General features: G+C 42.7%; 1 protein-coding gene across 1 annotated transcript in view; it reads left to right on the top strand.

Annotated features, from left to right (window-relative positions):
- The window catches only part of cdh18a (cadherin 18, type 2a), a 50700-nt gene extending 43562 nt beyond the window's left edge, over window positions 1-7138 (top strand). The window contains exons 10-12 of the mRNA XM_017494999.3: window positions 742-856; window positions 5193-5444; window positions 6208-7138. Coding sequence (XP_017350488.2) covers window positions 742-856; window positions 5193-5444; window positions 6208-6728 — 888 coding nt within the window. The 3' untranslated portion in view covers window positions 6729-7138. The remainder of the gene's footprint in view (window positions 1-741; window positions 857-5192; window positions 5445-6207) is intronic.
- The last annotated feature ends 7001 nt before the right edge of the window (window positions 7139-14139 follow it).

The raw sequence follows: 14139 nt of genomic DNA, 5'->3' as shown, positions 1-14139 counted from the left end.
TGGTCCAACTCCATATCAAATTATAACACAGACTAAAATTAAAACCAAGCGAGATGGCTAACATAACATTCCGACTTACACAAAATATCAAAAAGTGTGGAAAAATCGTGGGCATGCTACAAATCAAGTGGATATTTTTCTCTCTATGTACAACATTTACAATGTACACCGTCACTGAGGTACGCTTCTGAAAAAACATGGCGGATTTCTTTTTCAATACATTTCTGTCTTTTTGGCTCCGCACCAAGCATTATGAACATAACAAGAGAAAAAAACAAGAGCCCCCGTGTTTCTTGAAGTGGTGACAGCAGCGAGTAACGAACAAGAGAAGCCGCCATCACAACCTGGAGCCCTTATTAGAAGCAGGAAGCAAAAGTCAGCGCGTGATGGAGTCGGTGTGAACATGTCTCATCCTTCCAGCTCGTGGCAGACGAAGCCCTCTCCACACCCACAGGTGAACTCCAATAATTGGTCCGTCTCAGGCCTGACCTGCATGAGGAAGCCAATTAGGTTAACAAGCTGACAAAACATCATCGCATGCATCTGCTTCCTGCGAGCCGGGTGCCACGCTGGGCCAAACACCCTTTAATCCGAGCAGAGGGAATCTGAGGGAGCGTGAAGAGATTGCTGGATTAGACAGAGAAGAAAAAAGAAACAGGCCATGGCTTCAGTCACGGCAATTACATGGAAGTGTGTTTGTGGTGTATTTCAGTCTTTCGATGCTACTCTGTGTCTCTGCAGGTCATCCAGACCATCAGGGCTACAGACAGGGACAACTTTGCCAATGGACGCTTTTCCTTCGCTCTGCCAGCAGACGTTCCTGCCAATCCAAACTTCACCCTCAAGGATAATGAAGGTACGAAAGTCAGAAATTAGAGTTCACTATTAAGAACTGTGGTTAGTCAGCTGGGGAACACATTTCTCACAGAGGTTGAAACATTGTGCAGTGACATTAACAACCCCCCGGCGCCCCCACCCCCCAACCAGCTTTGCTCCATCTTACAACAGTTACCGAGTAGGGAAGTTGAAGGCTAACATGTGCGAGATACTTGAATCCAGCTTGCTCCATCTTGTTCAAACTGCTGCTCATGCAGTATCACACTCAGTGGAAAACGCTATTTGCCCTCTTCCGCATACATGAGCTCACAGAGACATGCGATTGGCTACTGTCACTTTGATTGACAGGGGAGTATGCAATCCCGCCCATCCAGTGAGTTCCTGAGCCATATCTCCCTGCAGTTCTCACCTGGTTTCCCAGTGAAGCTAAGCAAGGTTAAGCCTGGCCAATACGGGAGACCTCCTGGAGAAAACTAAGGTTGCTGCTGGAAGTCGTATTAGTGTGGCCAGCAGGGGGTGCTCACCCTGTGGTCTGTGTGGGGCCTAATGCGCCAGTATCGTGACAGGGACACTATACTGTAAGAACAGCACCGTCTTTCGGATGAGACCTTAAACCGAGGTCCTGACTCTCTGTGGTCATTAAAATCCCAGGACACTTATCGTAAAAGAGTAGGGGTATATCCCCAGGGTCCTGGTGAAATTCCCCCATTGACCCTTCTCTATCACGGGGCCCTAATAATCCCCATCTCTGAATTGGCTACATCACTTTCTCCTCTCCACTAATATCTGGTGTGTGGTGGGCGTTCTGGAGCAATATGGCTGCCGTCACATCTTCCAAGTGGAGGATACAAACTAGTGGTGGTTGAGGAGACCCCCCCACCACACCCCACCCCACCCCACCCCACCATACTATGTAAAGCGCTTTGAGTGTCTAGAAAAGTGCTATATAAATGTAACTCTAACTAACATGTACGGCTGGGGAATCATCAGGATCCGAACTTGCGATCTCCTGACAATAGGAAGAAGGCTTTTTTTTGTTACCAGAGAGCCATAAGTACCTTTGGTAGAAATGCGTGGTTTGGCCAGAGACATTGCGCTGACTGATAATGTTTGCAGTTTGTTGACTCTGCTCAGTGTTTTGCCACTACAGTTTTAAGAAAAAAATTTGACAAGTTTATGCTCTCTTGGCAGCAAACCATCGGTTGCCATCGATTTTTAGTGCAGACTCATAGAGACGCTTCTAGCCGAGTCTGCAAAAACTCCAAAGCACCCTTCACTGTGCAAGATGTTGTACAAGATGTAGTTGAAACCTAGTGTTTACACCCTAATGATAAAAATGTCCCACGTATAGGACCCCTGTCCATCCCATAGCACCATGCAGTCTCATTCACACCTTGGTCCAATTGAGCTTAGCTAGAGCAGCTGGAATGTTTTTGCGGATTCTCTCACCTCGTCAAATCAGATCCAGAAGAACCTGTCTGCTCTTATCGCACTAATGAAATTCACCTTGTGAGTGCCGAGTCCCACATGTTTGCTCTGAGTAAAGCACGAGCGCCTCAAGGCAAACATATTTAACATTATGTGTTGTCACGTAGATCTTTGCTCATTCCCTCATCAAACCACGCTCTTCTCATATCAATGGGCCAACTGTGTTGTTGCCCTGGAAACCGGCTCCGTGACGGTGTTGCCTCATGGCTGGTTTTTTTGTTTTGTTTTTTTCCGAGATGGTCAGACTGAAATGATTCATGTGCAGAAAGCAGACTGCTCCTTTAGAGGGCTGAGAGAAAGAGGAAACGAGGGAATAGCAATGGAGGAGGCCTGAAGAGGGCTGTGAGGGTTTAACGAAGCAATCTGGGAGATAAGAAACAGACGCTGAGAGACTCGGAGAGCTCAGAGTGCTGCTGTCGGAGATTTTAGAGCTTTAGTTCGGTGTGTTTCTGCATTTTCTTTTTCTCCAACTGCAACTAAATAACGTCCACATGGAAAAAAAATATCTCCGGTGGTCCTGAATATGTCAGTCTCTGTGAAGGAGGTGTGGCCTATTCACCTGTATGTTCTAGTGAAGGAGGCGTGGCCTCTGTAGTTGTCAGTCCTAGTGAAAGGCGTGACTTATGCATCAGTAAGTCCTGGTTAAGGAGGTGTGGCCTATGCATCTGTAAATCCTAGTTAAGGAGGTGTGGCCTATGCATCTGTAAATCCTAGCTAAGGAGGTGTGGCATTTTACTCTGGGAGGTGTGGCCTATGCATCTGTAAATCCTAGTTAAGGAGGTGTGGCCTATGCATCTGTAAATCCTAATTAAGGAGGTGTGGCAGTTTACTCAAGGGGGTGTGGCCTATGCATCTGTAAATCCTACTTAAGGAGGTGTGGCCTATGCATCTGTAAATCCTACTTAAGGAGGTGTGGCCTATGCATCTGTAAATCCTAGTTAAGGAGGTGTGGCCTATGCATCTGTAAATCCTAGTTAAGGAGGTGTGGCATTTTACTCAAGGAGGTGTGGCCTATGCATCTGTAAATCCTAGTTAAGGAGGTGTGGCATTTTACTCAAGGAGGTGTGGCCTATGCATCTGTAAATCCTAGTTAAGGAGGTGTGGCCTATGCATCTGTAAATCCTAGCTAAGGAGGTGTGGCATTTTACTCAAGGAGGTGTGGCCTATGCATCTGTAAATCCTAGTTAAGGAGGTGTGGCCTATGCATCTGTAAATCCTAATTAAGGAGGTGTGGCAGTTTACTCAAGGGGGTGTGGCCTATGCATCTGTAAATCCTACTTAAGGAGGTGTGGCCTATGCATCTGTAAATCCTACTTAAGGAGGTGTGGCCTATGCATCTGTAAATCCTAGTTAAGGAGGTGTGGCCTATGCATCTGTAAATCCTAGTTAAGGAGGTGTGGCATTTTACTCAAGGAGGTGTGGCCTATGCATCTGTAAATACTACTTAAGGAGGTGTGGCCTATGCATCTGTAAATCCTACTTAAGGAGGTGTGGCATTTTTCTCAAGGAGGTGTGGCCTATGCATCTCTAAACACCGAATCACTGAACCATATCACCCCTTCACTGTAACTGCCTGTCATACTACAAACCTACAGCTTTGTGCATGTCAGTTTCAGAGAAGGAGGCGTGGCCTGTTTGCATGTCAATTTCAGTGAAGGAGGCGTGGCCTGTTTGCATGTCAGTTTCAGTGAAGGATGTGTGGCCTTTGAGTCTCTCAGTCTTAGTGAAAGAGGCGTGGCCTCTGTGCCTGTCAGTCTTAGTGAAAGAGGCGTGGACTCTGTTTCGCAGTCTTAATGAAGGATCTGCACTGCTGCTGCTTGTTGGCTCTGTTTTGTGTTTGTTTTCCCAGACATAACACTCTGCCTCAGGGTGTTGCTATGTGAATACTTCTCACTTTCATGGCGTTTATGTGAATTGTGTTTGGTGCCACGTCATGTGACTCTGGTCTATGAAGAGAAAAGTCATGCATGAAGAAGAGGAGGAGGTACAGCTCCCCAGCTGTGTTTGTTTGCACACAGTAGTTGGCATGCAGAAGGAGACAGACGGCACCCTGAAGTGGAGATGTGCCCTCCCTCACTACATCCCTCCCTCCATCACCTGCCAGAATCAGCATCACAGATGATCGTGATCACACATACACTGTGGGGCTTAGGACTGAGACAGAGAGCGAGAGAGAGAGAGAGAGAGAGAGAGAGAGAGAGAGAGAGAGAGAAGAAAAAGAAAGTACAGGTGGACACAGAAAGAGGGAAGACTGAGGTAAAACCACAGAGGAAGGACTTTCTATTGATTACATGCACTTCCCTAAGACTTCTGCCTTTTTAAAGTGAAGTGCGTGGGACTTATCTTGAGTTAATGATAAGTAAGATTACCTTGACCAGTCGCAAGACTTTGTGATGTTGATATTTACTTCCAAAACGGTGTTCCTGCTCAAATTATCTCTTGAGTCTGAGTAACAAAACCAATGAAAGCTGACCTAGCGAGTGAAAACTAACCTAGTGAGTGAAAGCTAACCTAGCAAGTTAAAGCTAACCTAGCGAGTGAAAGCTAACAGCAAGGTCAAGCTAACCTAGTGAGTGAAAGCTAACCTAGCAAGTTAAAGCTAACCTAGCGAGTGAAAGCTAACAGCAAGGTCAAGCTAACCTAACGAGTGAAAGCTATACAAAATATTGGAAAATACTGTGGAAAAGATCTCATCAGCACATCAGCACTTTGATGTGCAGCATATTAGCACTGTTTTAAAAAAAAAAAAAATTAAAACAAAAAAAAGAACAGTGTGTCTCCTATTTGTGTATCTGTATTTGTATGGGTTTAGAACAATCAGAATTTGTATTGAGTTCCATCCCTAATATCCACTCTGTCTCTAACAGACAGCAGTGCGAGTATCGTGGCCCGGCGCTCGGGCTTCAGTCGGGCAGATCAGGAGCTCCATCAACTGGCCGTGGTGGTGTGGGACGGAGGAGAGCCGGCACTCAGCAGCACCACCACCCTCACTCTGCGTGTGTGTCCATGCCAACGCGGCCTCCGATCACCGACCTGCCGACCCCAGGCCTTCTTCTCCTCTGCCGGCCTCAGCACCGGGGCTCTCATCGCCATCCTGCTCTGCATCCTCATCCTGCTGGGTAACACGGACTATCATTAGCATACAGTGATGCTAATCAAAGTTAATACTTTATTTGCAAAAAGATCAACAATGATCTTCACTTCATGCTTTTAAAGCTAGTTAATAAATGCTGAACACGTTACAGTAAACTACTAGCCTCTGATTAGCATGAACTCCTATGATACAGATCAATAGCCATTTTTAGTCCTGAAAGCATCTGTTCCACCTTCTTGAACTGAGATGAAGCCACACGTGCTAACAGACAAAGCAAACAAATATCTACCGATTAGCATGATTTCACTCAACTAATTTCTATTTTTGGCTAATCTGTCTTTTTCTTAGCAAAGTTAGCACGTAATCCGTAGTAGTTTTCATTTTTAGCAGAGTTAGCATTGTCCCATTTATTGGTCCACGTCACACTGACAACCACACTTCTAACAAGGTAATCCTATAATAAACCGCTGCTAGCATCTTGTTTGCGCTAGCAGCAGTGTTTGAAACGTTGTTCATGTTACTCCTTTAAAGCTAAAACATTAGCATGATTTGTGAACAGTATCTGGTATTTGTTGTTAGCAGTAAGAGGCTCGTGGCTAATGTTATTGTCATTTTTAGCATTATTAGTATCGTTGTCACTTCTTTAATTCCACTGAAACCGTTTCAGCTTTTAGCTTGATGTTGTTTGTAACATTCAATGCTAGTTATCAGCCTGCAGTTAGAACTGATTTCACATGCTTAGTGCCTTGTTGCTAAGGGAACAGGCTTTGTCTCTTTGTCTCTCTCAGCCATCGTGGTGTTGTTCGTTACCCTGCGGAGCAAAAAGAGCAAAAAAGAGACGCTGATCATTTCCGAGGAGGACATCAGAGAGAACGTGGTGACGTACGACGATGAAGGCGGAGGCGAGGAGGACACCGAGGCCTTCGACATGGCGGCTCTGAGGAACCCCGAGGCCGCGGCGGAGGCTCGTAAAAAATGTAAGAGGAGGAAGGAGGAGGCGCAGTGTGAGCAGTTGGGGGCCGTAGGGGTGGAGACGCTGAGCCCGTCCCTGTCCCTGCCCGTTCAGGACATCCAGGAAGTCATCCAGCTGAAGGTAGTGGAGGCGGATCAAGACACCAGCGGGCCGCCGTACGACTCGCTGCAGACGTACGCGTACGAAGGTCAGGGCTCTCCGTCCGGCTCCATCAGCTCTCTGGACCTTCCTGATCCTCCGTATGAACCCGAAACGCTCGACCTGGACGCCTCGTGGCCTGACGTTCACTCACTCGCAACGCTTTTCCAGGAGAGAAGCGGTCAGCACACGCTCTAGTGCCGCTCGGTGTGTTTAAAAACCCTGATATCGTGTCTGTTTTTTCCTCATCGGTGTTCAGATGATCCTGCACGGAAAGGTTGTTCCGTTTTCACTGTTTTTTTTGGTCAAAATTTTCCGTGGGATTATTTTGACTCCTGGGGATTTTTTTCGGGATTTTTTTTTTTTTTTTTTTTTTTGAGAAAACGAGAGAAAATACTAAACACAAGGACCAACAAAGGAAACTATTTTCCCTGGTGTATATTTTATATTGCTTAATAAAGTCCATGATTGCGGATAAATAAATGAGATTATATTTGTAGATTTGTTCTTTTGCAGCGGAAGCTAAACGAAGTGAGTGAATCAAATCACCCCCCCCACCCCCCCAAAAAAAAAAGATTGGTTTGTATACTGGTTTATTCCTCAGGTACGTGCCCCTGAAATCATAACGGGTGTTTCAGAGCTTCTTGTACCTCTGCCTTAGCGTTATGGACACCAATACGGTAACAAACAACAAACTAGAAAAATATATATTTTTCAAAAATATAGTTTTGGAGATATACCTATTTTAATTGTACAGTTCATAACTAGAGCGGAATCGATTTTTTTATTTTCGATGACTCATCCTGTACTCGTCTTGTGTTCGTCCAATTCAATGCTCTCGAGAACATATAGGCTCCACCCCGGGGGGCGTGTCTTGCTCTACGAAAGCAGCTCGTTAGCAGTAAACATGGCTTGGTGGAGAATAAATGGTTGGAGCGTTGTCGATTGGAAGAGGGCGGAGTTGACCTTGTTGGCTAGCAACAGCTCATGCTATTTTGTGGTAAAAGCTAGCTAGTTTGCTAATCTACAGTTAAGCTAGTTTAGATTTGGTGAGGGTTTGGTGAACACTGTCGTGTAAATCAGTCAAACACTTCGACATGCCGTCACTCTTACTTCCTGTTTCAAAAGGAAGTGCATACGGAATCGAATAGCGGCCATTTCGGATGGAACTTAGAGCTTGGGTTCAGCTTTAAACACGACGCAGTCCATTTCTGTTCATCCCAGTGTTGCGTTTTTCTTCTCACGTTTATTCACCTCACACTGCGTTTTTTTCATCCTCAGGTCAAAGGGCACGCAATTCAACATAAATCACTGTTGTCAAAACCTAAGAAAATAACTTATTATAATTCCTGAGAACTGGAAGAGTTATAATTGGATTGCAGCAGCGTTCTGTAGAAGGTAATTGGATTCAAATGCTTCACTGGGCACCTTTTATTACGTTCCCACGACTTATGAATCAACTGGGAAAAGTCTGTGTTTGCAATCTCGTCCTGATCAATTCCTCAGTCTCGCAGCACGCACGCGAACAACACAAGCTGCAATATCTGCTCTAGTGCCGCTGATGATGACGACGACAACAACGAGGACGATTGTCCTGGACTAGGCATGGCTTCATAAAGCATTGCGCAATATGCAAAAGATAACGAGCGAACGAAGCGTCCGGATATCAGAAAATACCACGAGACGGGCGGATAACGCCACACAAAGCGGAGTCGCCTCAACCAGAATTTCACAAAGGAGCCTTCCTCTGGTATGATATGATATGATATGATATGAGGGGAAAAAAGAAGAAAACAACTCATTGTCAGTTTATTTAGCTAACTTTCTAAATCGTTGCTATGGTTACACATCAGACGCCGGTATCCCACTCTGTTCGTAAACCGCTCCCCACCAAGCAAATCTGTATGATTCGTTTGTCTTATTTTTCGAAGATTTCGAAAGAAATCTAAATAATAAATAATAATATATCTTAGCAGCCTTAACGAGTCATCCGAAATGCAGTTGAAATCAGACTAATTAATACGGATAAACATCTGTTTACTGCCGGATTGGAAATAAATTTGCCCTTTAAATAAAAGTACAGCCTTCAAATGAAAAACAAACCGATATGATATATAAACGCAGGATGTCCTCAGGTAAAGCTTCCTTCTCGTACAGTTAGCAAAGTTGAACGATAACGTTAGCTGGTTTGAATTTATCTGAAATATCTGATTCGATGTGGAAAATTACAGGCAAATGTTATTGCATCGTTTTTAAAAAAAAGAGCCAATTAGGCTCTAATATGCAAATGCAGGACATGCAGGAATGATTTCCAAAGTGGGAGGGGGAGGGGCTTGTAGAGTTGGTGGTGTTTCTGATTTGCATATTCATAGAACCTGAATTTATAAGATTTGTGTGTGTGTGTGTGGAACGAGGACATTTTGTTTTGGAATATTTGAATAAAAGCAGGTCTTCAAAAGACATTTTTTTGCCTGTGAGAAATGTGAATTCAACTTTTTTCAAAAAAAAAAAAAAAAAAAAAAAAAAGAGGTCATTCTTTTCTCAGTTATAGCTATGAATAAATTATGTACGATTTATGCAAAAATTAGTGTCAGAAAAGTCACCCCGTGACTGCAAAATTGTAGTTATTTCCAAAATATATACTAGAAATTCTAATTGGCTGTTTAAAGAAGAAATAAGAGTGAGCAGTCGCCGCTGCTCACATTACCCTAGCTGGATATAAACAGAGGCTCGTATTGATGAATAATTCATGAGGGTGTGATTGTTAAAGGCTGCGCACTAAGGCCATGTTAAATCAAACCACGCGGCTGCTGCAGCCCTCGAAAGAGCCATGATGAGCACCGGAAAGAGCAATGCGGCCGCTGGAACACACGTTTCAGTCCTCACACAGTATGTCTTATCTTAATTGGTATTCAAGAGGCAGACATTTAATTAGCAAATGTAATCTTTATGATAATAAGAGCACGTCGGGTCTTCATTTTCACCTCGCATAATTCTGTTCGTTCCCCTCCGAGTGGCTAACCGTCTCGTGTGACGGCGTTGATAACCCCTCATTACCGAGAAGACGTGAGTGAGACAAGTCCTTGGTCAAAAAGTCAAAATACAGTCACGTAGAACAAAAAGTCATTTGCAGTAAACATGCTTTGAAATAAATAAATAAATAAATAAATAAATAAATAAACTCCGACGCAGCTGAACAGTCGCTGCTGGCAACCAATTAGCATGATGTCAGTAGCAAAATACAGATTTGTGGCTAAGATCTCTTTTACATGGCTAACATCACTCCTCTAGTAGTGTATTAGCTATAAACTTTATCTATATTTTTTTAAATAACAGCTTACTATAAGGTAATTTTATCCATTTAGACATTCTGTCTGTCGGAATAGCGCTTAAGTCTGTAGTTACATCTGAGGTACAGCATTATGCGCAATTTTGGCATTAAATCATCGCTATATTCACATAAATAAACTCTCAGTATGGCTATTACAGCAATGGAATGTAATTTTGAGCTCTCGTTGATTAAAGTAAGGCATCTGAAAACACACTGCTAGTAAAAAATCGATCCCCGACGATGCATGTGCGCCACGATGATGATCGTCACCTCTCGGTCGTTAAGTGAGCCGTCATAGCCGCTCTCCTCCTAGCAGAAAACGCGCTCATTCAGCACCGCTAAACAATCGCAGCTAATCTCCCACGAGTCTTTATCCAGTAAATTAGCTGCTGTTGTGAAGCGCACAGTACTGTAATTAAGTGCCACGTCCCGTTCACTGTTCCTTACTTAATTTGCAGGGGGCACAACACAATGCAATCAGCACTCGTCAAAAAAAAGAAAAGAAAAAAAAGAGAAAAGGCACGATTGCCTCACAATCAGTGTGGGATTTCAAACCCGGTCAATAAAGCAGCTCTAACACGGTGCTCACAAAACCCGGGTCGCTGACGGATTCCAGTAAATTACGGATACGACTGTATTGAAAATCCGTGGCGCTTTCAGAGGAAGATGTGAAAGCGACTTCATTCTCAGTGCCGATATTTAACGTAATCCTGTTAGGACAAGAATGGAAGCGTTTAACTCTTCGCAAAACACGTCTCGAGTCTATTCGAACACTTTATTTTCTCCCTTTGCTCTTCTGAAATGAGCTCCAGACAACATCCAGACACAACATCCAAAAAATGAAAAACCTATCGTATGTGTGTAAGTGCATGTATGTAGTTTAAGATTATTATGTACAGACTGGAGAGTCAAAATTCTGCATCATGTTCCGACTCGTGTTTTAAGATCATCTAGTACTGAATTTCTCCACGTTCTGCGTATAAAACATCAAAAGAGCGGCTTTTCATGTTCGAGCAGCCGAGATCCGGGACGCATTACCCTCGATATGATTAAAATGGAAGAAGAAGAAAAACTCGGCGTACTAGGCACTAAGTTATTTATTTATTTGTTTGTTTGTTTGTTTATCTACAGATAGAGTATTAATATATCTACCTACATTTTTAAGGGTGGGATCATCTATAGCTGGACTTATAGATGGTTTCATCCATCACAAGTAGGTGCAGAATTTTCTCTGGAATACGGCGTGATATGAATATTCGTTGTTGGTGATGTTTAAAGGCGGTATAACTGCATGGACGTCCATCACAGAAAAAGAGAAATTTGACGAATTGAAGCGGTCGATACTCACCAATCATGCACAACATGGACCACGGAACCATCGGCATTCGTTTTTTTCTCCGTTCTGATTTCCGGTTGTCTTTGATTTTATTAATTTAATGAAGGTTTTCTGACAGGGTGTAGGTTTGTGTTTTGGGAGTTTCATACCAATCCACACCTTTGTGAGGTTTTGTGAAGAAGTGAAAAAATGGAGTCTAACACTTTTTTGGGGGATTATTTTAATGATCTACAGATTAATGAGCAGAGAGACAGACTCGATGACGCTGTACTGGTGAGAAATTCACGCAGAATATAACTTGTGAATATAACACCTTGAAGTTTAAAGTTCATTTATTTATATAAATAAATTCAAGTGTGTTGGAATATCTTTTTAATATATAGGGATAGAGGTCTCAGTTCTCGAAGTTGACGTGTTGGAAGCAGGAAAAATGGGCAAGTGTAAGGATATATATATATATAAAATGACATCATAATGACATGAATAGACATCGACAAACAAGCTTTTTATATAACATTACATGTTTGTGAAGTGGGTGGAGCTTTCTTCAAAATGAACAAAAACAGTGAAATAAATCATTTTCTGTTGCATTTTGACATTTTTATTACTACAGCGTAAGAGATGACATGTTATAGATGCCATTTATCCTAGGCGCTAGGACTACAATTGCTATCATAGCCTCAGCACTGCAATTACTACGATCAGTTCTGCACCCGAGTGTCCATCAGTGAACAGTGCAGAAGTTCAACAAAACAGACTTCATGTGAAAACTGTAATGGAATTTCCTGGTTACACGACTGCACTATTTGAGCATGTGGTGTTAGTGCATTTATAGAAGGGGTGTATTTATTTATAATCGCACTATCCGATGTCACCCAGATGAGGACGGGTTCCCTTCTGAGTCCGGTTCCTCTCAAGGTTTCTTCCTCATATCATCTCAGGGAGTTTTTCCCTCACCACCGTCACCACCGGCTCGCTCAAATTCATGATTTTAAATTTTTTATTCTGAATATATATATATATATATATATATATATATATATATATATATATATATATATATATATATATATTTCTGTAAAGCTGCTTTGGGACAATGTCCACTGTTAAAATTGTCTTAAATGTTACATGCTGCATTTCTATATGTCTGTCATGTGCTTAGCCTGCTAGGCTCATTCTTAATAAAGTTAGCCAGTTGATTTTAAATGAAGCGCATTAGCTAGCTACACTACATGGCCAAAAGTATGTGCACCCCCGACCACCATACCCGTATGTGGTTCTTCCCCAAAAAATCGCCACAACGTTTGAAGCACACAGTTGTATAGAATGTCTTTCTATGCTGTAGCATTACAGTTTCCCTTCACTGGAATTAAGAGGCCCAAACCTGTTCCAGCATGACGACGCCCCTGAGTACGAACTGAGCTCCATGAAGACATGGTGTGTGTGAAGGTTGGAAGAAGATGGGAGAACGCCAGTGTCCTGCACAGAGCCCTGAGCTCAACCCCACTCAACACCTTTGGGATGAACTGGAACTGGAGCTTTCTCACATCAACATCAGCGGCTGGTCTCAACCTCACTAACGCTCTTATAGCTGAATGAACACACATACCCACAGCCACGCCCCAAAATCTAATGGAAAGCCTTACCAGAAGGGAAGAGTGGAGCGCATTATAACAGCAAAGGGGGGAATAAATCTGGATTGGGATGTTCAGCACGCACATACTGTATGGGCACGATAGTCGGGTTTTGCCATGGTTTTCGTTTTATTTGAATTGGCATTGGAATCCCTCAATGTCCTCTCGACCATTATTCGTGAAATACATCCAGATCGCTGTCATTTCCTGTTGTGTTTAAATCAGTGCCACATCACACACTAGGCATACATCACTTGGTATCGCATGTTGGATTTCAGACTAATGCTCAATATTACTATCGGTATCCATGCGCCCTTATTTGAAATTCACAAGTACAAATTTTACAGAGAATAAAAAGCTTCACTTGAGTGAGAACAAAGCTTGGGCACTTAATTAAACAGTGTGTGGTTTTTCCTGCGAGTTTGCCCCCCTTTCTCTTTTTTACTAACCTCTTTCTAATGAACAGCAGGCTGCAGTATTTCTTCTTGTGGACTGGTGAAACACTGCATCTGCAAACAATTGTACGTTCACCTCAGTCATGTCATATTGACCTTTAGAAAGGTTATTTGGCCAAACCGCCGCATTATATTCACGCCGGTAATGAGCGCGGCTTTAAGCGGAGGTGTGTTGTCTGAGCAAAATGAACACATTAAATCAATGGCGAAGAAAAGTACTGCAAAAGTCTTTTAATCATCAGCTAAGACCAAACATCGAGCGAGACACTATGAGAGGATCTCAGGGAAAATCCTGAGCAATTTATTGAGCTTTAATTTAAGGCCAGACACTGCAAAGGAAATGCATTAAACTCGATGCGCAAAGGCTGTAAAAATCTTCAACATGGATTACTGAACCAGTCTCAGTATTTATTATAAAATAAAATAAACTTTATTAATCCCTGAAGGGAAATTCAGTAATATTTATGATACGGCTAATTCAGAGGAAAAGTCCAATACTAAACACAGCACCTTCGTTTTTTATTACATCTCCTCTGGCAATTTCCGTTTGACAGCCTAATCAAGACCTTTCTCAAATTCAAATGCTAATTTAATAGTGTTGTTTTTTTTTTGTTTGTTTGGTTGTTTGATTTTTTTTGCAGTGCTGACATGAAGGATAGTTTAAGGAATAAAAAAAAAATGCTTTTATTAATATTTTAAAGTAAAGAAAATCCAACTTTATCCAACAATTCATTTGTAATGTCTTCAAGGAATACAATATCTCTATCTGCTGGCTCTGGAGATCAGCATGCACAAGAATTCTGATGCGTTTCTTTGCACCGAGAAAATAATGGAAAACTTGTTTTCTCCCAAC

Source organism: Ictalurus punctatus, chromosome 20 (genome assembly GCF_001660625.3).
Source record: "Ictalurus punctatus breed USDA103 chromosome 20, Coco_2.0, whole genome shotgun sequence".
NCBI lineage: Eukaryota > Metazoa > Chordata > Actinopteri > Siluriformes > Ictaluridae > Ictalurus > Ictalurus punctatus.
The sequence above is the reverse complement of the archived record's forward strand: the minus strand, read 5'-3'. Positions and strand labels throughout refer to the sequence as shown.